Source organism: Bos mutus, chromosome 22, assembly GCF_027580195.1.
Source record: "Bos mutus isolate GX-2022 chromosome 22, NWIPB_WYAK_1.1, whole genome shotgun sequence".
Lineage (NCBI taxonomy): Eukaryota > Metazoa > Chordata > Mammalia > Artiodactyla > Bovidae > Bos > Bos mutus.
Window position 1 is genome coordinate 7841660 of NC_091638.1, and position 25787 is coordinate 7867446.

Genomic DNA, 25787 nt, shown 5'->3' on the forward strand with positions numbered 1-25787 from the left:
TTCGTATATGATTCGGTCATCAAGTTCCAAGACAGTCTCCTTTCTCACTGTGAGTCCATAGCATAGAAAAACAGACAGAATTAGCCTAACTGACTTTCTGTTTTTGTTTTATAGAATGCTGTTCAGCTTGTTGTTAACTTTTACTTGGTCTAATCCAGAATGTACTAAGTATGTACGTAGCATTGGTCTGGATTCTTTTTGTAATGTGGTAAGTATTGTAATAATCTTCAGTAGGTGACACTGTTTGGGTTTCAGTAGATTATCTCACAGTAACGCGAGGAGAGATTATTAAGGCTGTGAGCTCCTGAAGTTATAGACATTTAGATGTTTTCTGATAAATTGGTTTTAAAGTAATTATACTATGAGTTCTTACTGAGTACTTAAAATGGTGTCAGCCCACATATTGATGTTATCCATTTTATGAGAATTATGTGCTAAGGGACTACTGTAGAACAGGCTTTTTGTCCTTTATTTTTAGCATTACAGAATATACAGGTAATGGTAATTTCCCTGGCATTTTGCCAAGTAAAGCTGTCAACCAACACTTGTTGATCCTCAGACACTGCAGTTTCCTTTCATACTCAGCAAGCATCAAGGAAACCTTATTTTAGTTTTGGATGTTACATTTTAATTGTTAACAAACAGTTAATACATGAATACATGATCATCTTAGGAGTGGCATTTCCCGAACTTCTCATATCAGTAATGTTTCACAAAACGAAACAAAAAAAACAGGTTTTGTGATCAATAAGTATGGGAAACGCAAGGTAAACAAAACCAATTTCTTTACGCATGCCCTCTCAGAGCCTTAATAGGCTAATATGCATGGTGATGCTCCCAGATGAATAACTGTGGCATTTCAAACTTACTGACCTTGGAACTCTTTTAATAATCTTTGGAAATTTGCGGGGGAGATGCTGACATACAGTAAGAAGTTGACTAGCTGACCCCATTCCCTGCCTGTCTTAATCTCATTTTAACATGCGGGGGATGAGTATGTGTGTTCTGTTTACGTGCCGGAGTTGCTCTGTAAGTGCAACGGACTGCTCACCTTTGCCGCCTCAGTGTTTTAGACTCCTGTTCTTGAGTCTGGAATGGGGGTGAAGACTTAGTGTCTTGGGGTGATGATCACATTTTAGGGGCTTCAGGATGGCATTTCATTAGTCATCAGGTGTTGCCATGAGCTCGTTCTGCTCAGTTAATAAAAAAGAAAATTAAGTCATGGCAGAATCTTATGAAAGATACAGCAATTACGTTTTATTTGAACAAAATAAATATTTGCTTGGCTAAGAGAGAATATTCTTTGGGTATAATGACCATTTTAAAGTTCCGAAAGTGGTGACAAGGAAGGAGGAATATGTTTATCATATACACCCACACGGCCCTGGTCAAGCACAGAGAGCCGTGGAGCCAGCGTGGTTCGGGTGGGCCGGCTGTGGCCGTGCGGCTGTAGGGGTGCCATCCACAACAGACCAGAGTGAGCGGCGTTTCCAGAGTCGTGCAGTGTTGCCCTCTCGGTCTGAGCACTTTTCTAGCACAGACATCAAACCTTAGTGTGAATATGTCATTTATACCCCGGGAGACTCATAACCAGCTTCAGGCCGACGCACATTAGTCATTCAGCACTGGAGTGTGATTAAACTCCACCCTTCTCCTGAATACTGCTGCTCTTTGTGACTCAAGGCTGCTAACTTAATATTTTTTCCCTTCTGGTAGAATTAGCTCTTGCACTGTACTCAGCCATGGTACTGTTTCTACCTATTGACCAAAAGGGAGGAGGAGTTGGAGTGGGGAGCGCTGTGGAATTATATAACTTTCTGTGCTGGTGTGATTTCTGAACTGCTGTTTTAAAAATTTTGATTCTTTTAAGGATCCATGATGGACTCAGCTTTCAAAAATCCTGGAATCACAGTTTTTGAATCATGCTAAGGCTCACACATAGATCATTTTTTAAAAAAGAATTGTCATTTGAGAGCAAATGTTCATAACATGTTTATTCGTAGATTTGCATTCCCACTTCTTTCCTTATTTTGGAGTCTGTAAGGGGAAGTTAAAATTTAAAGGACTGCCGCGGTAGGTCTTCTCTGACTCTTGGGTCTCAGACCTAACTCCAGCCAGATTTTAATTTTTGTTGGCCTTTAAATCATTTCTATCATTTTACTCTCAGATTTTCTGTTCTCAATAGTAATAGCTTTCCCTTTCCCACCTACTCTTTTTAAGCAAAAGTTTGAAGAAGAGTTTTAGCCAGGTTGCCAAAGCAGACATCTTTGTCGTACGTTAATTCCACAACAAAGTGAATGAGTGCTACAGAGTCCCCACCTCACGAAGCTTAAGTGCTGATTGCTTTTGCTAAGTTCGGTGATGTCTTCATACTTTCAGCCTGTCTTCAGCTTACATTTTTACTTCATATTGTGAACTTCTTTGTGACAGAGCAGACTGTTGTTCCTGTTCTTACTGAATTCCTGTTTACTTTCCATCTTCATCAATAGGTGTGAATTCTTTGACTTTATGATAATCTTATTTACTTGCTGCCAAAGTCATTTTCTCCTCTGCCATTTTTTACTGCATCTGTTACTACCCTCTTAAATTCTCTGCTCGCCTCCGTTACTGATCATATCCAGTGAAGTCTGAGCTTACTCTCTGGAACCATTAACAAGCATAACCTAGAATTATGTACTCCATCACTTTATATCACTTCAAATCCAATCAGAAAAATCTGTTTTTTTAATCTGATCATCTTATTTCTAGTTTTAAGATCCCTCAATATTCTTCATCACTTTATATCACTTTGAATCCAGTCAGAAAAATCTGTTTTTTTAATCTAATCATCTTATTTCTAGTTTTAAGATCCCTCAATATTATTAATTCACGGACTCCTTCTGCTACCCATTTTTAGTTTGTTACTAACAATCATTGACAATTTTGCTCTTTCTGTCCTGGTTTCACTTATAAAATAAGGATGTTAAAGTTCTCCCTCTACCCTTCACGCACACACACAATTCAACAAACAGCTTGTAATTTTGCTGTTCCTGGAATCAGTTATATAATTCTTATAATAATGAAAATGTATAGTTTGTTATAATCTCTGTATCTGTTACTGAGTTGTGTTGTCCTTGCTTATACTTGTCTTCATTGTTACTGGATATATTACTTTTGGAGCTTGACTTGCTTGAGATTTCTACTCTCCTCATTTACTGGTTGTGTGACCTTAAAGTGACTTCACTCCCCAGGCCTAATTTCCCATATCTGTAATAGTAATAGTTCTTACTTTAAGGGGCTGTTGGTAGCTCTGAGCATCTGGCATTTAATAAATGTTAAATAAATGTTTTATTATTGTATAATATAAATTTTGGGTGTCTGAGTACTTAATAAATACTGTTGACAGTAGAGTTAGTTTTCATACAAACAGTTGATAAAAGCAGGCTATCCTGATATGCATCTTAACGTATGCTACTGCTAACGATCTCAGTAAAGGACCTGGTTATTAAGCGAGTTAATATGGCCTGCTGCTTCATTTCATCAACTTGCACTAATTTAATCTCAATAGAAATTGCACACTACCATCTGACATTAAACTGACAACTTTTGGCGCTTGAGCGGAGTAGTGGTGGTAATTATGACAACTGATAATTATTTTGTATTATTAAGAAGGCAGTCTCTTGGAAAGAACCATTCCTCTTGAGAAAAGCAGTCTGGCATGAGCAAGTATTGGCCCACAATTCAGGTTTCAAACTGTAAGATTAATTTGTTTGACGTTAAGTTTTTACTTCTCTTATGGGCTTCCTGGGTAGCTCAGACAGTAAGGAATCTGCCTGCAGGGAGACCTGGTTTGATCCCTGGGCTGGGAAGATTCCCCTGGAGAAGGGCATGGCAACCCACTCCAGTATTCTTGCCTGGAGAATTCCATGAACAGAGGAGCCTGGTGGGCTACAGTCCATGGGGTCATAAACAGTAGGACACGACTAAGTGACTCACACACACACACACACACACACACACGTGGTTGTTTTCGGATTTTAGTGCTGAAATGAAAATGCATGTAAACAGCTTCATAGGAATAGGGAGTGCTACATGCAGTAAATATTTTAAACATTGTGAGAAGACATGGCTCTTGTTAGTAATGAACAATAATGAAAGAAACCTTGTTAGACATATTTTTAAAAACCAAATCACCATTATCTATGTAATTTTCTTTCCTTTTAAAATGTATGTGGATCCATGACAAAATTAAGTCCTCAGTGTGTTTGTGGGCTTGATGAAGAAGGATTGATTGCCCCAAACAGGAGAGCTGAGCCTAATAATTTTGGCAAATGGAATCAACTACATAATTACATATAATTTGGCAGTTTTACTAGTTTGCTAGGGAAAATTATAAAATAACTAGCACTTAAATTTTTAAATTTCCCTTTTCTAAAATTTATAAGCCAATTCCATGAGTGAAAATAATTGTGGTTTTTGTTGTAATTATTAAGTTACAGCCCAGTGCCCATCTGTGATCAAGGGACCCTGGGGAGCAGTGCAGTAAAGGGCTCATTCCTGTTTGGGGCATCATGGAATGGGCGCTCTTGCCTGCTGGCTGGTTGTAGTGCTCCATGGACTTTTTCAGGGACTGGTACCTTCTGCTGTCTTTGGTGCCTTTATATATATTCCAAGGCAACCAAACAGGTAAGGTGCTCTTTTCGGGGTACATACTGCAAATTGGGCCTCCCTGGTGGCTCAGATGGTAAAGAATCCACCTGCAGTGCAGGAGACCTGGGTTCAGTCCCTGGGTCAGGAAGATCCCCTGGAGAAGGGAATGGCAACCCACTCCAATATTCCTGCCTGGAGAATTCCATGAACAGAGGAGCCTCGCGGGCTACAGTCCATGGGGTCGCAAAGAGTTGGACATGACTGAGTGACTAACAAGTAGTCATAGAACTTCAAATACAGGTTTAAACATCTATGCAGATTTTTTTTTTGTTAAAGAGGTTTTTTTTTCCTTTTGGTTTGTTCATGTTTATTGTTGTTTTACCTTGTATGAGGCTATACAGGACTGAATTAATATATGTTGAAATTAGATGCAGATGCTTAAAGGCCCTTCCCTCTGTATACCGTTATGTATTATTTTAAGGTTAGCATCTAAGTCCAAATCATGGCAGAGGCAAATTGTCCTCTGGTTAGGGTTATGCTTACAATTAAAACTCTGATGATGGCTTTGGATTTTTAAATCTACATTGGGGTGGCATGAAGCATGAATAGAACTCCACAGATAAGGGTAAAACTAGTATATTCTACTCTAGAGTGTTATCCCTGGAAAGTTATGTTAGAGAGCTGTTAATTTAAAAGCTGTGAATTCAGTAGTTACAACAGAAAAGACTGGCAAATTTGATTCTCTGAATAGTAAAATATGGCAAAATATGCCATACCAAATATAAGCAGCATAGTGGTAGATGAAATAATTCAAATACACATTGTAGGAGAAGGCTATCTTCTTCAACATACACACAAATTATTAAAAATTATTAAGAAACAGATGGATTAACTCTTAGAAAAATTTGAAGAGGGTCTGAACAAAGGAGGAAATACAGATGGTCAGTAAATATATTGAGTTGAGTTGCCAGAGGTCATAGGCTTGAAAGGTTGTTGAGCTGTGAAAGATGCCAGGATTCTTGGCCTCCAGAGGAGAGGAATTCAACCCAGGGCCAGTGACGAGGCTTCATCGCTCAGAGCTTTTGTGTAATGAAGTATTTTTAAAGTATAAAAGAGATAGAGAAAACTTCTGACATAGACATCAGAAGCGGGCAGAAAGAGTACCCCCCTGCTAGCCTTTAGCAGTATGTTATATACCTATCAGCAGGCTGCTAATTAGAGAAAGGAAATGTCTCAAAACTCAGAGTGGCACCAGGCCCCTCACCCACAACGTGCATTTTGAGATAACATTGCACAAGGTGAGTCATCCCAGGCCATAAAACGATTGACATGAATCTTGAAGAAAGGCAGGTTTCCAAGTAAGGACATAGTTTCATTAACACAGATCAGGAGAACAATGTTTGAGTAAAACATACTGGTTTATTGAGCCCTTTTTGGTTCTGAGTCTTAAGAGGATCAGACTTGAAGAAAGACTAGGGTAAATACATAGTTCATTAACATAACTTAAGAACATTTCTGTAAGAAAAACGCATTAGTTAGCTCAAGGTTTGAGAAAAGTTCAGTTCAGGTGGAACCAGGTGTCTTCATGGTAACACAGAATTTTAAGAGAAACCTCCTTTTAATTATGCATCAGTTCAGTTCAGTCGCTCAGTCGTGTGCGACTCTTTGCAACCCCATGAATCGCAGCACGCCAGGCCTCCCTGTCCATCACCAACTCCCAGAAAAAAATCTGAGACTTGTAGTTTGTTTCCTCCTGCCGCTTAAGAGAGAGAGAAAAAATGCCTGACACTTGCAGCCTATTTTCTCCATTTGGAGACCCCTTAGCCTTTCTGCCTGTTACCCTCTCAGGCTGTACAAATATTTAACTTCATATAGTAATATTTGTTTTTCCAAAGTGGTCTTATCAGTTTGCATCCATACAGACAATGGATAAGAGACTCAGTTGAGTTGTTCTTTCTAATTTTAAATGCTGTACGTGTCTTAAATATAGACTGACATCTCATTGTGCTGTTGATTTGAATTTCCCTAAATTCCAATGATGTTGAGCATCTGTTTATACGTTTGTCACTCACATGTGTTTCTTCTTGGGTGAGGTGCATGTATGTATTTTTTGCCTATTGCCTATAAAAAAACCCCGTTTTGCCTACTGTTGATTATTGGTTTGTAGGCGTTGTCTTCCCCTTCCTTGTTTTGTTTATTATAGTCTGCGTTGGGTCTTTGTCGCTGCTCTCGGGCTTTCTTCAGTTGTGGCGAGTGGGACGCTGTTTCCCAGTTGTGGTGCGTGGGCTTGTTGCCGGGGCTTCTCTCGTTGCGGAGCACAGGCTCTGGGTGCACGGGCTTCGGTGGCAGTGGCCAGTGGGCCCGGGAGTTGCGGTGCACTTGCTTAGTTGCTCCGAAGCACGTGGGCTCTTCCTGGACCCGGGATCGAGTCGGTGTCCCCTGCACTGCAAGGCAGATTCTTAACCCCTGGACCACCAGGGAAGCCCCCCATTCTTGTTCTTAATATTACTGAATCCTCTACAGGTTTTCATTCAGTTTTTTCGAGTAATATCTCAATAATCTTTGTAAGAGGACAGTTGGGGGTTTTAATGATTAAAGTGAGTATTTTATTCACTATGATGATTATTGCAGTTTTCTATTTTTTAATTTCTTTTTTATCTGACTGATTTTGCTTCTCTCCAGCTTAAAACTTTCCCTGTTGCCTTTACTGTAAAGTCCACGTAAATTGTTAAGACTTATTCTCCCAGAACTTTCCACTTACTATTTCTTACTGTATTTCCTCTCTCACTCTTTTCCAACTTTCTTGTAAACTCTGATAGCTGATTTACTTCCAGCCCCTGAAAATGTCATTTAATTTGTTGTCTCCTGCCGGGGACCAGCCCCGGCTGATCCAGGGTATTCGAAGGAGAGACGGCGTAGGCGAAGATCAGGAAACAATTGCTTAATTAAATGTTAATTAAGGATATAAAGAGTAATAGAATGAGGATGGCTCAGTAAAATTCAGTGAAGAAAAGAGGCTGAAATAAGGATAGCTCAGTGAGGAAATTCAGTGGAGAAAAGAGGCTGAAATAAGGATAGCTCAGTGAGGAAATTCAGTGGAGAAAAGAGGCTGAATAATTCAGCCAGAAGGTAAGAGAAAGAACGACATGGTGAGACCAAGTTTCGGTGAACAAGGCCCGCACTTTATTTTCCAAAGTAGTTTTTATACCTTAAGTTATGCATAGAGGATAATGGGGGAAGGGGTAGAGTCAGGCAGCAAGCCAGGCTTTCTTCCTGCAAACTTATCATATGCAAAAGCTTAGGTGATTTGCATCATCTTCTGGCCCGGAGGCCTGTTAACATTTTAAGACCTTTTCTTCAGAAAACTTATTTTTCTCTAAAGGTGATTGGTCAGGAGCCACCCTCCAAAAGCATTAGATAAAGTTGCATTCCTACAGCGCAAAGGTGTGGTGGGCTATAACAAGAAAAAGAATTAACTCAAGGGTCCCAGGTTACAAACATTAAAGCTACTACTTACACCAATTATATTAATCAATACACTGCCAGGGACACAGCAGGTAAGGGATATGGAAACTTAGCAGCAAACATTGGCCCAACAAGTGAAAATCCCTTCACCAATACAATTTCTAATCAATCTTTTAACTATTCAAAAGAATCTGTGTTTACACAGTTTAGAACATCTCCTGCCTCTCACAGTTGGGAGGCTCTGAACAATCACATGTGGCCGGAAAAACCTATTCAGGCAGGCTAGAGGATTTCCAAAGGAGTTTGTAGGTTAAACACTGTCACACCCAGGAATTATTAACTGGAGCTGTAAGCTAACTCTTTTTTCAGAGAGGTAGTGGGGGACAGCCCCCCGTAAAGTCAGAGGTGTAGGTGAAAGCACAAAGCAGAAAAAGTAGGCAGACTCTGGTTTTGGGGGTAGATTGCTCGACAATTTCCAGGGAGACTCCTGAGGCTTGATCCCGCCTTTGCGTATGCCAAGCCTCCTTCCTCATGACCTTTGCCAGAGGCGGAGCTTGCGGAGCTTGCTCCCAGTCTCAATTTATTGATGTGTAGTTGAACTACAATGTTGCGTTAATTACTGCTGTACAGCAAAGAGACTCAGTTTATATATATATATATATTCAGTTGTATACGCTTTGCAACACCATGGACTATAGCCCGCCAGGCTCCTCTGTCCATGAGATTATCCAAGCAAGAATGCCAGAGTGGGTTGGCATTTCCTCCTCCAGGGGAACGATCAGCCAGAATAGAAAAGAGTGTGTGCGTCCTTTTCCATGCTCTTTCCCAGTATGGTTCATCACGGGATGCTGACCGGCGTGGGCTCTGCTCTGCAGCGCGGCCTCGCTGTTTATCCGTTCTGTGTGTCTCCGTTGGCACGTGCTGACCCCACACTGCTAACCCGACCGCTCCCGCCCGTCTCCCCTGAGAACAAGCCTGCTCTCTGTGTCCCCGATTCTGTCTCTGTCTCATAGATAGGTTCACTTGTGTCAGATTTTCGATTCTGCGTATGTGGTATCGTGCGGTATTTGTCTTCCTCTTTCTGACTGAGTTTGGTAGTTTGTATTTGCATCCATGTTACGGCGAATGGCGTTATTTCATTCTTTTTTATTGCTGAGCAGTATTTCTCTCTATATATGTACCACATCTTCCATATCCACTCATCTGTCAATGGACATAATTCAAGTTGTTTTCATTTCTTGGTTGTCGTGCACAGTACTGCTGTGAGCATAGGTGTACATGTATCTTTTTTAATTACAGTTTTGTCTGGATATACGCCCAGGAGTAGGGTTGCTGGATCATATGGTCGTTCTGTTTTTAGTTTTGTGAGGAACTTCCGTATGGTTTTCCGCCGTAGCTGCACCGGCTTACCTCTCCACCAGCAGCGTAGGAGGGTTCCGCTTTCCCACCCCTCCAGTGTTTGTTGTTTGTAGAGAAGGTGCCAGTCTTCTGTTCACTCCGTCTTTCACCTAGTTCAGCCTAAGGCTTTCTCTCCGTTCAGGACCGTGTTCACTCTTTCCTGAGTGTGTGTATAGGTTCTTTACACACTTTATAATTTCTTGTGTTTGTCCTGGACTTTATGTTGCATGACACAGTAAATCTAATCTTTAAAAAATTGAGGTTTTATATATGTATAGTTGATACAGGTGTACAATATAACGATTTGATATTTGCACATAACTGCAAAATGATCACCACGTTAAGTCTAGTTAACATCTGTCACCACACATAGTTACAAAACTTTTTTCTTATGCTGAGAACTTTTAAGATTTACTCTCAGCAACTTTTAAATGTGGAATAGAGTATTATTACCTGTAGTTGCCATGCTGTGTATCACACTCCGTAATGCTTACTTGTAACTGAAATTGTACCTTTGACCCCGTTCACCCGTTTGGCTCACTCCTGCACCTCTGGCAACCACACATCTGTTCTCTGTATCTTTGAGATCAGGTATGTGTGTGTGTGTGTGTGTTTTAAGATCCCATATGTGAGAGAGATCATAAGGTATTTGTTTTTCTCTGTGTGAGTTATTTCACTTAGCATAATGCCCTCAAGATCTGTCTGTGTTGTCACAAATGGCAGTTTTCATTCTTTTTTATTGCTGAACAGTTTTCATATATAACGCCGCATCTCACATTTTTTATTTGTTTTACTTCTTTGGCTGTGCTGGGTCTTAGTTGCCGCACACAGAATCTCTTCTTGTTATGGCATGTGGGGTCTAGTTCCCTGACCAGGGATCAAACCTGGGCCCCCTGCACTGGGATCATGGAGTCTTAGCCACTGACCATGAGGGAAGTCCCCACATTTTTTAATTTATCGTCCATTGATAGACAGGCACTTAAGTTGCTTCTGTAGCTTAGCTGTTGTAAGTCATGCTGCAGTGAACATGGTCGGTGTGTATATCTTTGGTCCAGTCTTATGCTTTCATTTTCTCCAGACGAATATCCCCAAGTAGCACTGCTGGGTCATATGGTGATTGTATTTTGATGTTTTTGAGGAACTGCCATACTGTTGTCCACAGTGGCTGTACCAGTTTACATCCCATGACAGTGCCCAGGGTTTCCTTTTTCTCCGCCTCCTCACCGATACTTATGTCTTGCCTTTTGGATACAGCCTTTCCAGTAGGTGCGAGGTGTTACCTCACTGTGATTTTGATTTGCATGACACTGAGGACTAGTCTTGTGGAGCACCTTTTCCAAGTGCGTCTTGGCCGTTAGTGTGTCTTCTTCGGAAAAATTTCTACTTGGATCCTGTACCCATGTTTAAACTTAATTCTTTGGTTTCTTGCTGTTGGGTTGTAGGAGTTCTTTGTATATTGTATATGGTTTGCAAATATTTTCTCCTAGTCGGTAGGTTGCCTTTTCATTTTGTTGATGGTTTCCTTTGTTGTGCAGAAGCTTTCTAGTCTGATGTAGTTCTTTTATTTCTTTTAGCTTTGGTTGTCTTTGCTTTGGGTGTCAAATCCAAAAAATCATTTCTAAGACCTCAGTCAAGAAGCTTACTGCCTATGTTTTCTTCTGGGAGTTTTATGGTTTTAGGTCTAATGTTTCAGTCTTTGACCCATTTTAGTTTTTGTGGTTATAAGACAGTGGTCCAGTTTCATTCTTTTGCATGTGGCTGTCCAGTTTTCCAAGCACCATTTATTGAAGAGGCTGCTCTTTCCCCGTTGTATATCTTGGGTCCTTTATCATAAATTAACTGACCATGTATGTATGCGTTTGTTCCTGGACTCTTTGTTGTTTCATTGATCTGTGTATCTGTTTCTATGCCAATTAGCATATATGTATGTATGTGTAGTGGGTGGGCTTGTCTTAGATATATGTAGATTATCTGTGAATGTGTACTTACAAAAATGTATTGTGTAGGCCTATGTATGTCTGTGTGTGAGAACGTTCAGGGCAGAGAAAAAAAGCTTCCAAAAACCATACAATATTTGGGAAACCTTGTAGTTTCCTCATGGCCCATGTATGTATGTATTTATGCTTATTTGAAAGTGCATGGAACTTAGCCTTTTCTTCTGAGCTTTTCCCTGCTGCTGCTGCTGCTAAGTCGCTTCAGTCATGTCCGACTCTGTGTGACCCCATAGATGGCAGCCCGCCAGGCTCCCCCGTCCCTGGGATTCTCCAGGCAAGAACCCTGAAGTGGGTTGCCATTTCCTTCTCCAATGCATGAAAGTGAAAAGTGAAAGTGAAGTCGCTCAGTTGTGTCCAAACCTTAGCGACCCCATGGGCGGCAGCCCACCAGGCTCCTCCATTCATGGGATTTTCCAAGCAGGAGTACTGGAGTGGGGTGCCATTGCCTTCTCCGGAGCTTTTCCTTACCTAACATTTAATGATTACGCTCCCCTTTTACCAAATACTTTTCATAATCACCACTTCAGTGGCTGCTTAATATTCCATAAAGTTGATAACTAATGATTTACTTAACCTTTTTGTTGCTTTTTAAAATTGTAGATAAAGCTGAAATAACCACTTAAAAATGTTTCTTTTGTTGAATTATTTCTTTATGATAACTTCCTGAAATGGAATTACTGGATTAAATGAGGACATTTTTACAGCTCTTGATAAAGCCAGTGTTTCCAGAGGTTGTCACAGTTGAAAGATATATATGTTCAACATATAACTGTATAAATTTAAGTTGTACAACATGTTGATCGGGTCCGTTCATATATTGTAATGTAATTGCCATTGTAGTGTTAGCTAGCACCTCTGCTGCTGCTGCTGCTGTTGCTGCTGCTAAGTCGCTTCAGTTGTGTCCGTCTCTGTGCGACCCCATAGACGGCAGCCCACCAGGCCCCGCCCTCCCTGGGATTCTCCAGGCAGGACTGGAGTGGGTTGCCATTTCCTCCTCCAATGCATGAAAGTGAAAAGTGAAAGTGAAGTCTCTCAGTCATGTCCGACTCTTAGTGACCCCATGGACTGCAGCCCACCAGGCTCCTCCGTCCATGGGATTTTCCAGGCAAGAGTACTGGGTGGGGTGCTATTGCCTCTCAGCAACAGTTGGAGACAATGAAAAGGCCATTTAAGCCATGTTAATTAGATCTCTAGGACTTATTTATATACTAGTTGCAAATTTGTACCCTTAAAACGAGATCTCTCCTGTTCCCCCAGCCCCAGACTCTGTAGCCGCGTCTTTTCTGAGCCTGGCTTTCCTTTGGGCCCACATGTAAGTGACACTGCACAGTGTTTGCCTGTCTCTGACTTAACTTCGAAGTGTCCTCAGAGACTGTGTTGTCACAAATGGCAAGACTTTCTTCTGTCTCATGGCTGAGCAACGTTCTGCTGTATCAGCAGGCCACGTCTTTAGCTGTGAATCCGCTGACAGGCACTTAGGATGTTCCCATGTCTCGGCTGTAGTAAATGATGCTGCAGTAATCATGGGAGTGCATACATCTCTTCAGTATCCTGTTTTCATTTCATATATTCAGAAATGGAATTGCTGGACCATATGGTAATGCTATTTAAAATGTTTCCAGGAACCTTTCATATTGTTTTCTGAGGTGGCTGAACTAAATTACTTTCCTGCCAACAGTGTACAAAGGTTCCCTTTTCCCCACATCCTCACCAACACTTGTTTTATCTTTTTGGTGACATTGGTGTACTTTTTTCTATTTTTTCTTTGTTTTCTTTTTTTAAAACAAATTTCCCTTCTAGCTTTTTAAATCCCCCTCCCCCCTTTTTTTCCTTTCTTTGGGCTAATTGTGTTTTCTTTAGCTTCCATAATTTGGACATTTAGGTCATTAATTTTCAGCTCATTTATCTAATAATAGGTAAGTTCTTTGGGCAATAGTCTCAAAGCTCTATTTTTGTTGAATTACATAAGTTTTGAAGTTTAGTGTTTTTGTTTGTTTGTTTACTATTCAGTTTCAAATATTTTTCAATATCTATTATTGCTTCTTTGACTCATGTATCATTTTTTCTTAAGACATATTTTATTGTAAAGTATAATATATAGTTAGAGAACCATACAGAACACAATTATTAGACAAAGGCCATAGTAGCTATTACCTCGGTCAATAAATAGAACTTCTTCAGTCACCAGAGAAGCACGTCCATTTCCCATCCAAATCACGACTGCGTCCCTCTCCAGGAGTAGCCCTTCCTTGACTTTCACAGCTGTCACTCTGTTTCATTGCTCTGTGGATTTGTCGCCCGTGTGTGCCTCCCTGTCCTCATGGTTTAGTCTTGCCCATTTGTTTGATTTTCTTTGGTGGTTCTGTAGCTTCATTTGACAATTGGCAGTTAGTTCTCATCCACAGTAGCTGTCTCTAGACTTTAAAAAGTGGTGACAGATAACACAGTAACCAGTGTATAGAGCCTGTTTGTTGAATGCATGCAGTGTGGGACATTCCTTATTTGCTTTGGCCCAGAGAGCTTTATTGAACCTGGTGTCAACATGCACGTGTGGAGTTCCCATCTCCTTCGTGGCAAATTCCTGAGTTTCTTTGAGTGATCGAGGGTCATGCTTCTTAAGACCCATTCCATAGATGCACTTGGGAATATTGATAGTGTATCCTCTGGCCACCACCTCATTGATGGCGGACCATCAATGGCCCTGTTTTTTCTTGTCACCCTTCTTTGTGGAAGCCATCAGACTGAGCTGGGGTTGGGAAAAAGCTAGTCTTGCCCATTTAATAAATCTTCAAGTGTCTGATAATCAACAGGTTTCTTGTCCATCTCTTTGCTGTTCCATACATCTTACCTGTTGAGTAACTTGGGTTCTTTGACATGCAGCAGTTTGCACCATCTGGGTTTCGCTAATTGCCGCCTCATGGTGCAATTTCAGCATGTTTCCTTCATTTTTATTTCTTGGAAATTGACAGCAGGATCAGAGGTTTTTTCAGATTCCGGTTCAGTCCCTTTGACTGTGTGGTGAATGTGAGACTATGTGGTGGTGTGTTCTTTTATTAGAAATCACGTAATTTTGGGTTTTCTTTTTTTGTCAGTTGCTTATATTTGTGCATGCTTATTGCCTAGATTATGAACTTATTGGGGTTACAAAATGATGATACTCTGATACTTTTTCTTCATTTATTAATTGGAATGCTTTTATAAAGTGTTACTTACCTTCAATTCTATTTGATTACACAGTGCTGTAGTTTATATAGGAAAGGCAGGATAATCGCTTGACATTCTTTCCCTTAATTTACCAGTTTTCAAAATAATGAAATATGTGAAGGTATGACATTTGGGAAACAAAGTATTTTCATAATTTCAAATAATCTCCCACAAGATACATATTAATTACAAGGGGGAAAATGGTAACTTTATAATAGGGCACTCTGGCAGAAATCATGACCAAATGCTCGAAGTAGGCATCACCAGTAACAGGACAAATGGACACCAGATGCCTCCTGATGTGGTTCACAAGAGCGCAGAATCACTGCTGTGGCGTTCCTAACAGCAGTGTGTAACTTGAGTGTGACCGTGAGGAAACATTAGATACACAGCAGGACATTCTACGGAGACCGTTATGCTTCAAAAATAGCAAAGTCATGAGAGATAAAAACTGAGAAAGTGTTCCAGATTAGAAGCGACTGAAGAGACATGACAGATAAATGCAGTATGTGATCCTGGGCCAGGAAAAAAAAAAAAGATTTTATTTTAAAGGCCATTAATAGGACAATTAACAGGTTTTTAAATACCATCTATAGATCATGAACTCCTTATTACCAAATTCAGACTTAAATTGAAGAAAGTAGGGAAAATCACTAGACCATTCAGGTATGACCTAAATCGAATCCCTTATGATTATACAGTGGAAGTGAGAAATAGATTTAAGGGCCTAGATCTGATAGAGTGCCTAATGAATTATGGAATGAGGTTCGTGACATTGTACAGGAGACAGGGATCAAGACCATCCCCCATGGAAAAGAAATGCAGAAAAGCAAAATGGCTATCTGAGGAGGCCTTACAAATAGCTGTGAAAAGAAGAGAAGCGAAAAGCAAAGGAGAAAAGGAAAAATATAAGCATCTGAATGCAGAGTTCCAAAGAATAGCAAGAAGAGATAAGAAAGCCTTCCTCAGCCATCAATGCAAAGAAATAGAGGAAAACAACAGAATGGGAAAGACTAGAGATCTCTTCAAGAAAATTAGAGATACCAAGGGAACATTTCATGCAAAGATGGGCACAATAAAGGACAGAAATGGTATGGACCTAACAGAAGCAGAAGATATTAAGAAGAGGTGGCAAGAATACACAGAAGAACTGTACAAAAAGATCTTCACGACCCAGATAATCACAATGGTGTGATCACTGACCTAGAGCCAGACATCCTGGAATGTGAAGTCAAGTAGGCCTTAGAAAGCATCACAACAAACAAAGCTAGTGGAGGTGATGGAATTCCAGTTGAGCTTTTTCAAATCCTGAAAGATGATGCTGTGGAAGTGTTGCACTCAATATGCCAGCAAATTTGGAAAACTCAGCAGTGGCCACAGGACTGGAAAGGTCAGTTTTCATTCCAATCCCAAAGAAAGGCAATGCCAAAGAATGCTCAAACTACCACACAATTGCACTCATCTCACATGCTAGTAAAGTAATGCTCAAAATTCTCCAAGCCAGGCTTCAGCAATATGTGAACCGTGAACTTCCTGATGTTTAAGCCGGTTTTAGAAAAGGCAGAGGAACCAGAGATCAAATTGCCAACATCCTCTGGATCATGGAAAAAGCAAGAGAGTTCCAGAAAAACATCTATTTCTGCTTTATCGACTATGCCAAAGCCTTTGACTGTGTGGATCATAATAAACTGTGGAAAATTCTGAAAGAGATGGGAATACCAGACCACCTGATCTGCCTCTTGAGAAACCTATATGCAGGTCAGGAAGTAACAGTTAGAACTGGACATGGAACAACAGACTGGTTCCAAATAGGAAAAGGAGTCCGTCAAAGCTGTATACTGTCACCCTGCTTATTTAACTTCTATGCAGAGTACATCATGAGAAACCCTGGGCTGGAAGAAGCACAAGCTGGAATCAAGATTGCTGGGAGAAATATCAATAACCTCAGATATGCAGATGACACCACCCTTATGGCAGAAAGTGAAGAGGAACTAAAAAGCCTCTTGGTGAAAGTGAAAGTGGAGAGTGAAAACGTTGGCTTAGAGCTCAACATTTAGAAAACGAAGATCATGGCATCTGGTCCCATCACTTCATGGGAAATAGATGGGGAAACAGTGTCAGACTGTACTTTTTTGAGCTCCAAAATCACTGCAGATGGTGACTGCAGCCATGAAATTAAAAGACGCTTACTCCTTGGAAGGAAAGTTATGACCAACCTAGATAGCATCTTCAAAAGCAGAGACATTACTTTGCCAACAAAGGTTCGTCTAGTCAAGGCTATGGTTTTTCCAGTGGTCATGTATGGATGTGAGAGTTGGACTGTGAAGAAAGCTGAGCACCGAAGAATTGATGCTTTTGAACTGTGGTGTTGGAGAAGACTCTTGAGAGTCCCTTGGACTGCAAGGAGATCCAACCAGTCCATTCTGAAGGAGATCAGCCTGGGATTTCTTTGGAAGGAATGATGCAAAGCTGAAACTCCAGTACTTTTGCCACCTCATGTGAAGAGTTGACTCATTGGAAAAGACTCTGATGCTGGGAGGGATTGGGGGCAGGAGGAGAAGGGGACAACAGAGGATGAGATGGCTGGATGGTATCACTTACTCGACGGACGTGAGTCTCAGTGAACTCTGGGAGTTGGTGATGGACAGGGAGGCCTGGTGTGCTGCGATTCATGGGGTCGCAAAGAGTCCAACATGACTGAGCAGCTGAACTGAACTGAACTGAATGAATGATTATGAGTTTGAGTAAACTCCAGGAGTTGGTGGTAGACAGGGAAGCCTGGTGTGCTGCGATTCATGGGGTTGCAAAGAGTTGGACACAACTGAGCAACTGAAATGAACTGAATGAGTGTTAAAGAATGACAGCTTTTTCGGGGTGTGAATGAGGAAAAGATGTCTTTCATTACCATTGTTGGTACTGGAGACAATCACAGCCACTTCAGTAAGGCAGGAAGAAGGATAAACGTATGATCATTGAAAAGGAAGAAAGAAAAGTTTCATTGTTCTCAAGTGTATTGATTTTGTTTGTAGAAAATCCTTAGACTATATAAAAGAATTTGTAAATATTGCTATATGCAAGTAGCATATGAAAATTAACTATATACTAGCAACAATTAGAAAATGACATTTAAAAAATTCTGTTTTAATAGTAACAACATCAAATAGCCAGGAGGAGAGAGCAAATCTAAAACTGAACAGCATCTATGTGAGAAAATACAAAAATTTCTATGAGATAGTAAGGAAGTCCTAAATAATGCAGTATATCATGTTTGTGGGTTGGAAGACTTAACCACTGTAAAATTTTATAGACCCCAGAGTGTCTATAAATCCAGCATAATCCCAGTAAAATTTTATAAATTTTTTTTGTGAAATTTGATATGCTGATTCTAAAACACAAGCAGAAATTCAAAAACTGAGAGTAGCCAAGAATAACCAAGATAATCTTGATGAAGAAAAACAAAGTTGAAGGACTGAAGTTACTGGACATCAAGATCTTTAAGTTTCATAATTAAAACAGTCGTACTCCCACAGAGGCAGACAGACCAGTGGAGCAGAAACACACCCACTCCTGTATACCCCTGTGTGTATTTATTTGTAACCAACTTGTCCTTTCAGGGCTCTCCTAACAAAGGGTGGTTATCACATTTGAGGTAGGAAGCAATTTCCAAAAAAAAAAGTCTTGAAATTGTTCTTAGTTACTTTGTGTATTTAAGTAGATAGGAACTATCTTTTCATGGAAGCAAGCCCAAGTTTTCATTTAAAAAATGGAAAATGTTAGGTTTTGAAGTTTGATGCAAATTGAGTATTTAACCTCTTCTTTATAACTCTTACCCCTTGAGCTAACTCTGTTTCTGTTGCCAGTGTTCCAGGCTCTGTCATTCAGGGCATTCATTTTCTTCACTGAAACGTGATTCAGGAATTTGGCCTACTGGGCAGTTGGGAGTTGTAGCATGCCTGCGTGTGCAAATGCAGCTACATGTGATGGTGGTGTGGGAGGATAGGGTAAAGAGTGAAGGCCGTCTGCTTCTCCATCAGCAGCTGCAGCCCTGGGCAGTGTAAACTTGTGTTCGTGCTGTTGGCTCTCACTTGCGTCTGAACGTGTGAGCATCTTGTGTGAGTTAGTGTGAGTCTAGCTTTTATAGATGCAGTCTCCATACAGCATGCTTGCTCAGCACAGGCTGCCTCATCTGCTGAGCAGTTGAAGAGCATCCAGCCTAATCCTGCGGGAACAGTAGCTGTAGCTTTGTGTAGTGTCACGGCCATGGGCTATCAAGCTGCACTGCTGCTGCTGCTGCTGCTGCTAAGTTGCGTCATTCGTGTCCGACTCTGTGCGACCCCATAGACGGCAGCTACATGGGTTCAAATTCTGGCTCTGCTCTATCTGTGTGGCCTTGGAGGTGCTCAGTGTTCTTATGTGTAAAGTGGAGAGCATAATAGCACCTCATAGCAGTGTTGTGACAATTAAATGACTAACGTAAGCAGTGGCTAGCATATAATTTTCAAGCACACAGTTATCAGTGTTGTTATTATAACTGAGAGGTGGTGGAGTGTGTGGTCTCCAAGGTGGCATGTTGCTGAGGAATGTTTTCAAGGGAAAGTGAGCTAACCCCTTTCTACCTTCAGCTTGTAGTTCAGAAGGGATGCTGCTGTGAAACACGATCCTTCTGTAGCGTCCCCATGCCTCTCTGTCTGGTCCTTGGCCTTTCAGTGAGCTCATGATCAGTTGCAGCTCACTGGGGAATGGTCATAGGGCACAGAACACAGACATTTGAGTTGGTGGGGCAAGACATATCACATGGAAGCAATGTATTGTAGGTGTACAGACACCCTGAAATATGTTTATTATATGTGTGTGTATATTTGGTACATGTTTTCCCCACCAGCATTTTCCTGTGTACAAAGTTCCATGGAGTCTTTTAAGATTAACGCAGCCCTTATGCTTCTCTCCTTTGCTTTTCACTAGAAAATGATAGGAATCTGCATAGTAGAACAGTATCTGCACCGTCACAAGCCCTGTGGTGCTGCTTGTGGGTGCTTTATTGTAGGCGCAGTGCTCTGGTGGTTTGTGGGTCTACTGTCTTCCCCAAGCCTGTGGATTTTCAACTCACCGCTGATTGTTACCTTTGAAGAATTTTGAAGAACTTTACAGGTGGCTGTTTGCCATCTCTCTTTCCTCCCCGTTCCACACACACAGGCACAGACTGTCCTAGTTAACTTCTGATGCTGTGGGGATCGAGACCCTGTTGAACCTGACTGCGTCGCCATTCACTCTTCCTCTCCCAGGAAAGCTGCTCTTTGTCTTCAGCTGTTGCTGCTGAGCACTGAGGCACATGCAGCTATTATCCTGCGCTGTCCTTAGCAGCGCCATAGTGTCAGGCGCTCTCTCCAACCCTGCCACGCTGACAGTGTCCACTAGGTTTTAGGTTACTTCTCTCTTCTTTTCTTTTTCCCTGCCTTTCCTGTCTTCTGTAGCTTCTTGGCTTTTGCTCAGGAAAAACTGGTCATTTATAGACCTTTCCAGGTAACGAGCTCCATCTTTCTGCCCTGTGAACAAATACATAAAAAGCAAGTGGGTTTTATCGTGGAGCTTTTCTTGGCCATACTGTTTGAGCCTCAGGCACCTGAGCCTGTTTGGTGCGTCTCCTACCAAAAGGGGAGTTTGCACTTGTGTTAGGGGCGTGCTCTCACTAGGCTCAGTGTCTGGCAGGTGAGATTGGTCTTTGAATAGAACAAGGTATGATCTACTGTCCCATGTCTGTGATTTAGAACAAGAGAAATAAAAGTTTAATGAGTTCTGGTTTAAGGAAATTGGTGTAATGTTTCTATAACAACTTTGGAATGTGCAAACATTTAATATTTTACAATAGCGAGGTAAAATTATAGTGCTCTTGTATATTATGAATTGAGAAATCTTGAAAAAGTTATTAATATGCAGATGGCAGACTAGATTTTATCTTTCAACTATAGATATTCTAAAATGTTAATACCATCTCACTTTTGTGCTTTTTCCCCTTTCTTCCTAGAATATTTTCCTTCTTGGATATAGTAACCTTGTGCCGATGTGCACAGATTTCCAAGGTAGGGTATTAACCAGATTTGTAATCAAGAAATAATCATGTAAAGTAATTAGCCTCCAATTAAAAGAAATAGAAAAAGGAATAAATTTTTAAAAAGAAATAATCAAGTTTTGTTAGAATGAGGATAAGTTTTCACTCAAGTAAACAGTTAAACGTTAAAATATCATCTTTTATATTTAACATAACGGTATTATCATAATTTCACATTTTATTATTGACTTCATATCTATCAAGAATAAATTTTGGAAATAGAAAAGTTGAATCAAGACTTTAACAATCTCAATAAATTTATCTTTTTCACCCTAATCCCTCCTAACCTCCCAGGCCTGGAACATCTTAGCCCTGGATGGAAGCAACTGGCAAAGAATAGACCTTTTCAACTTTCAAACAGATGTAGAGGTAAGTTAGCCTGCTTTAGACTAAAGATTTTTTTTAAAGATGAGTCAGCTGCTCACTCTTTCCTGCCCTTTAATTTACCGCGTTTAGATTTAATATTACGCCGCCAAGGTGTGATAGAGAAGAAAAACACCTGGGGGGTATTTGCATACTTCAGACCAAAATTCTGCTTGTGCTTTACTCTTTGCTTTATCAGTGACAGAATTTTACTTCACCCCTTATTCGTGTTTACAGTCTGAGCTTTACCACTCAGCTTTCCAAAGCCTCACACCTGTATCGTTAAAACTTGGTTCAGTGCTTTAGTCTTCGGAGACTCTTGACAAGTATTTATTGACCTGAGAACTCTGCTGAGAATTCTAATTCAGCACTAGGAATGGAGAAATGGCAGAGGCATGAGCCCAGGAGGGAGGCTGGAGACGGAGATGTCCCTCCAGCTCAGCCACCTAAGGCATGTACTCTCTCAGTGCCTTGGTTTTATTGTTTACAAAGTAAGGAAGGGAAATAATCTTTATAATTCCAGGATCGTGGTGTATTTACCTGGAAATATGTAAATGTCTTCATTTAAGAGTGGTAAACCACCTGGAGAAGGAAATGGCACCCCACTCCAGTATTCGTGCTTGTAAAATCCCATGGACAGAGGAGCCCGGTGGGCTGTAGACCATGGGGTCATGAAAGAGTTGGACGTGACTTAGCGACTAAGGGACTAAACAGCAGCACTATTCAGTACTGCTTATTCCCCCACTTGAGAGCACGGTGCTTGTGAATTCTTAGGCAATAGCAGTTAGATATTTTCCTGCTTAATTTGAATACAGTTGAGCCTTTCTAGAATTGGGAGTTCTAATTTGTGTCAAATTAACCAAATATGGAATGTAAAAAGATATGCAAAGCTCCCTGGGTTAAAGATTTAACCTGGCAAACGGTTAGTAATATAATGTCACTTTTCTTCTGAGTCCTTTGATTATATCTGCCAGTTAAACTAATAAAGAAGCTATTAATAAGCTATTAATAAAAAAAAAGAATGGTAAACCAGATCAAATGGGAAAATTTTTCTTAAAACAACTGTAATATTAAATATGCATTTCTAACCAAAAAGAAACAGGGCAGTAATAAACAGTACTACACATAGTGACTGTCTAGAGTACTATTTTAAGGGTCTGGAGATGCTGAAGTTTTATTATCTGCCTATTGTTAGTAAAACCTTACTGATTTCTAGTTTAGTCAACTCAGTGTAGTGGAATTGTGTTTTAAATCAGTTGCTCATGTAGCGTGTTCACATGTTTTTATTATATATTTTGTATCTTTTTTAATGGATAAGGAAATATGTTTAACAGGAAGATAGTGTTACCAAGAACTAATGGCCAGATGTGGAGGCCCGTCACCTCCTTCTCTGGTCACTTGCTGCTTGCCTGTCTCTTTGTGGGTGTTCAGTCGCTCAGTCGTGTCTGACTCTTTGCGACCCCATGGGCTGCAGCATGCCAGGCTTCCCTGTCCACCACCTCCCGGAGTTTGCTCAGACTCGTGTCCATCGAGTGAGTGATGCCTGTCCTGGAGCCATCTAACCCAGTGAAGCGGACGCCGCTGCAGGAGGCAGGGCTGAGCTCAAGGTTGACCACACTCGGCCTCCACACAGGTTGCTGTGCTCTGAGCTTGGCAGCGGGCAGGGGCCTCAGGCTTTCCCAGGCTCCCTGGAAAGATAAACTCTTGTTCTTGGCTTGAACTCTGTTCCCTGAGTCAGGAATTGTTTAAAACTCCTTCCAGACTTAATGATTACAATAGAGCCCCTCCCAAACATGCTGACATGTATTTCCCCTTCGAACTGATAATCTATAGAGCTTTGTTCATTGTGTTTACTTAGTGATGTTGAGGACAATATTAAATTCTAAAAATTGTCATTTCTTCTGGGCAAAGGAGAGTCTTTGTTTCAAAAAAAAAATTGTAAGCATTTTTTTCCTGTGGGTTTTTTTTTTTAATTATCTCTTCAGTTTTCTTTGATTTTTCCAAGCTACAACTTTTTGGAAGGCACATAAAAAGCTTTTCAATTCAGATATTAAAAAAATACTATTTCAGGACTTCCCTGGCAGTCCAGTGGTTAAGACTCTGTGCACCCAATGCAGTTCCCTGGTTGGGGAACTAATATCCTGCATGCCACACAGTGTGCCAAGGAAAAAAATGCTATTTCACGTAAATATCACTACCTTGTACATTATTTGGTCTCACTATTTTAGCTGACCGCAGCTGTGTAAACGCATTGCAGAAATACTTGAGTACTTCCACTAAAGTGAAAGTGTTAATTGCTCAGTCATGTCTGACTCTTTGCAACCCCATGGGCTGTAGCCCACCAGGCTCCTCTGTCCATGGGATTCTCCAGGCAAGAACACTGGAGTGGGTTGCCATGGCCTTCTCCATGGGATCTTCCCGACCTAGGGGTTGAAACCAGGTCTCCCGCACCAGGAAAGCCCCACTTCTACTAAAGAGACCAGGTCATGGCTCACCACACGTGTAGAGAGCTACCTGTGAAGAATATAGTCTAACACTAATTAGTCCCCCCTTTGGGCTACCACTCGGAATCCAGGTTGGCTTCTAAATCAAGTATGGAGCCTCCCGTAGACAAATAACGGGTCCTTCGCTCCTAGGTCAGTCAGTGAAGAATCTGCCTGCAATGTAGGAGACCCAGGTTTGATTCTTGGGTTGGAAAGATCCTCTGGAGAAGTGAATGGCAACCCACTCTAGTATTCTGGCCTGGAGAATCCCATGGACAGAGGAGCCTGGCGGGCTAGAGTCCATGGGGTCGCAAGAGTCTGACACAACTTAGCAACTAAATCACCAATGATGGACGCTAATAGGACCTCTGGGTGGTCACCCTGGGAAGCATCCCATGGATAAACTCATGGTCTCAGATTCATTTGTTTGGGACAAAAGTGGATCTGTTGAGAGGAGAGAGAAAGTGCCAAGGAGCAGGACTGGTATACTGAGTATTTACCGTGTGCCGGGTACTCTTCTAAGTACTTTCTGTGTATTAATTACTTTAGCCTTCTCAGAAACACAAATGGCAGAAACTGAGGCACAAAAAGTTTGAGTAACTTACCCAAGGTCACTCACCTAGTAAGAAAGGAGAGAGTAGATACTGTGAACAGTGGGCTTCATGGTTTGAGTCTCAGAGAAAAGGCAGAGATTGATCTCAGAATGGCGCGTGCAGCTGGGGGTGTGCACCGGGCCTCTCCCTGAGCATCGCTGTCTCCTGAGTAAGTCTCGCTTCCCTGACGTTCAGGCATTTCCCATGCCTTTGAAAGCTGAACATTTTGTTGTCTTCATGGTTATTAAGAGTCTGTGAGGCCAAAAATGAGAAATAACCAAATAGTCTTATCTGAAAGTCGTAAGTCCAAGGGCTCCTCTGTTAGGCCTTATTTTTCTGTAACGCCTTTCTTTCTGAAATGCTTACCTATAGCATACTCTCTATGTTACACAGTGTCGCTGACTGGAATTTGCATTTGAAAAGGATTTGCTTATTTTTTTTCTCTTATTTAGAAACAGTGCAACAGAAAATTCTGAATGTAATTTTTTAAATTCCAATATAAAAACTTCTACTCCATAGAAGGAAGAATAGGAAGTTTGTGTAAGTGTGACTAACTTGAAATGGAGAAAATAGAATGATGTGCTTTATTTGTAGACATTGGTGTGGAGCTATTTTTGCAGTTTTATTCAATATTAGATATTTATCTTGGATTTTCAACTCATAATCTTTTTTTTTTTTCCCTGCCACTGACAAATTTATTTTAAAAGTCTCTGGAGTTTTGGCTCAAAAACTAATTATTAACATAGATAGGACTCAAGAAAGCATAGATAAAGCCACCAGCAAGATCAGAATTTGGATTTTCAGCTTAAGTTGTTAGCCAGTCTGTGTGAATCTTGCTTCTATAATACTGTGGTTTGATGTGTCCTGGTGGACTCTTAGGGCTTGGAGTTCAGTGTCAAGATAGCTGCTTTGTAAAGTAAGGATGACGGTATTACAAATGAAACAAAATGCCTTCTCAGTGTTTCCTCCCTTGTGGGTGTGGTTATCATGCAGAGGACACAGCTCTTAGAGTCACAAAGACTTGATATAAACCCCAGCTCTGCTATTCAGTGAAGTGTAATGGCAATGTAACCATTTACTTTATTTATTTGCAAAATGAAGATATTGAATCCACCCTGTATTAGTCTGGATTGTCCAGAAAAACAGAGCCAATAAGATTTTGTGTGTGTATATAGAAACAGACATAGAGATTCCTTATGAGGAATTGGGTCATGTGATGATGGAGGCTGAGAAGTTCCCAGATGTGCGGTCCGCAAGCTGCAGGCCCAGGAGAGCTGTAGCTCCAGTCCAAGTCAGAAGGACTGTGAGCCAGCAGAGCCAGTGTGTGAATTCCAGTCTGAAAGCTGGCAGGTTCGAGACCCAAGAGGAGTTGATGTTTCAGCCCAGGTCCAAAGGCCAGAAAAGAGCAATGTCTGGCTCAGCCGTCAGGCAGGAGATCTCTCTCAGTCAGCCCTTTTTGCTCTGTTCACCGCTGCTGGGAAGGACAATCTGCTTTACTCAGCCTGCTGATTCCGATGCTAATCTCATCCAGAAACCCTTACAGACAACAACA

General features: G+C 41.0%; 1 protein-coding gene and 1 pseudogene across 6 annotated transcripts in view; one reads left to right on the forward strand and one right to left on the reverse strand.

Annotated features, from left to right (window-relative positions):
• Positions 1-25787, forward strand: part of FBXL2 (F-box and leucine rich repeat protein 2) — an 84732-nt gene that overhangs the window by 18514 nt on the left and 40431 nt on the right. For 2 of the 6 annotated variants that reach the window (XR_011461924.1, XM_070359506.1), the window contains exons 3-4: positions 115-208; positions 21091-21165. Coding sequence is in view for 2 of the 6 variants with exons in the window: in XM_070359506.1 (XP_070215607.1) it covers positions 115-208; positions 21091-21165 (169 nt within the window). In the remaining 4 variants the exon portion in view is untranslated. Of the gene's footprint in view, positions 1-114; positions 209-20712; positions 20768-21090; positions 21166-25787 lie in introns of all 6 variants that reach the window. The other 4 variants (XM_070359510.1, XM_070359511.1, XM_070359509.1 and 1 more) reach the window with 3 other exon arrangements.
• LOC138984673 (large ribosomal subunit protein eL31-like) lies at positions 13875-14223 on the reverse strand (annotated as a pseudogene).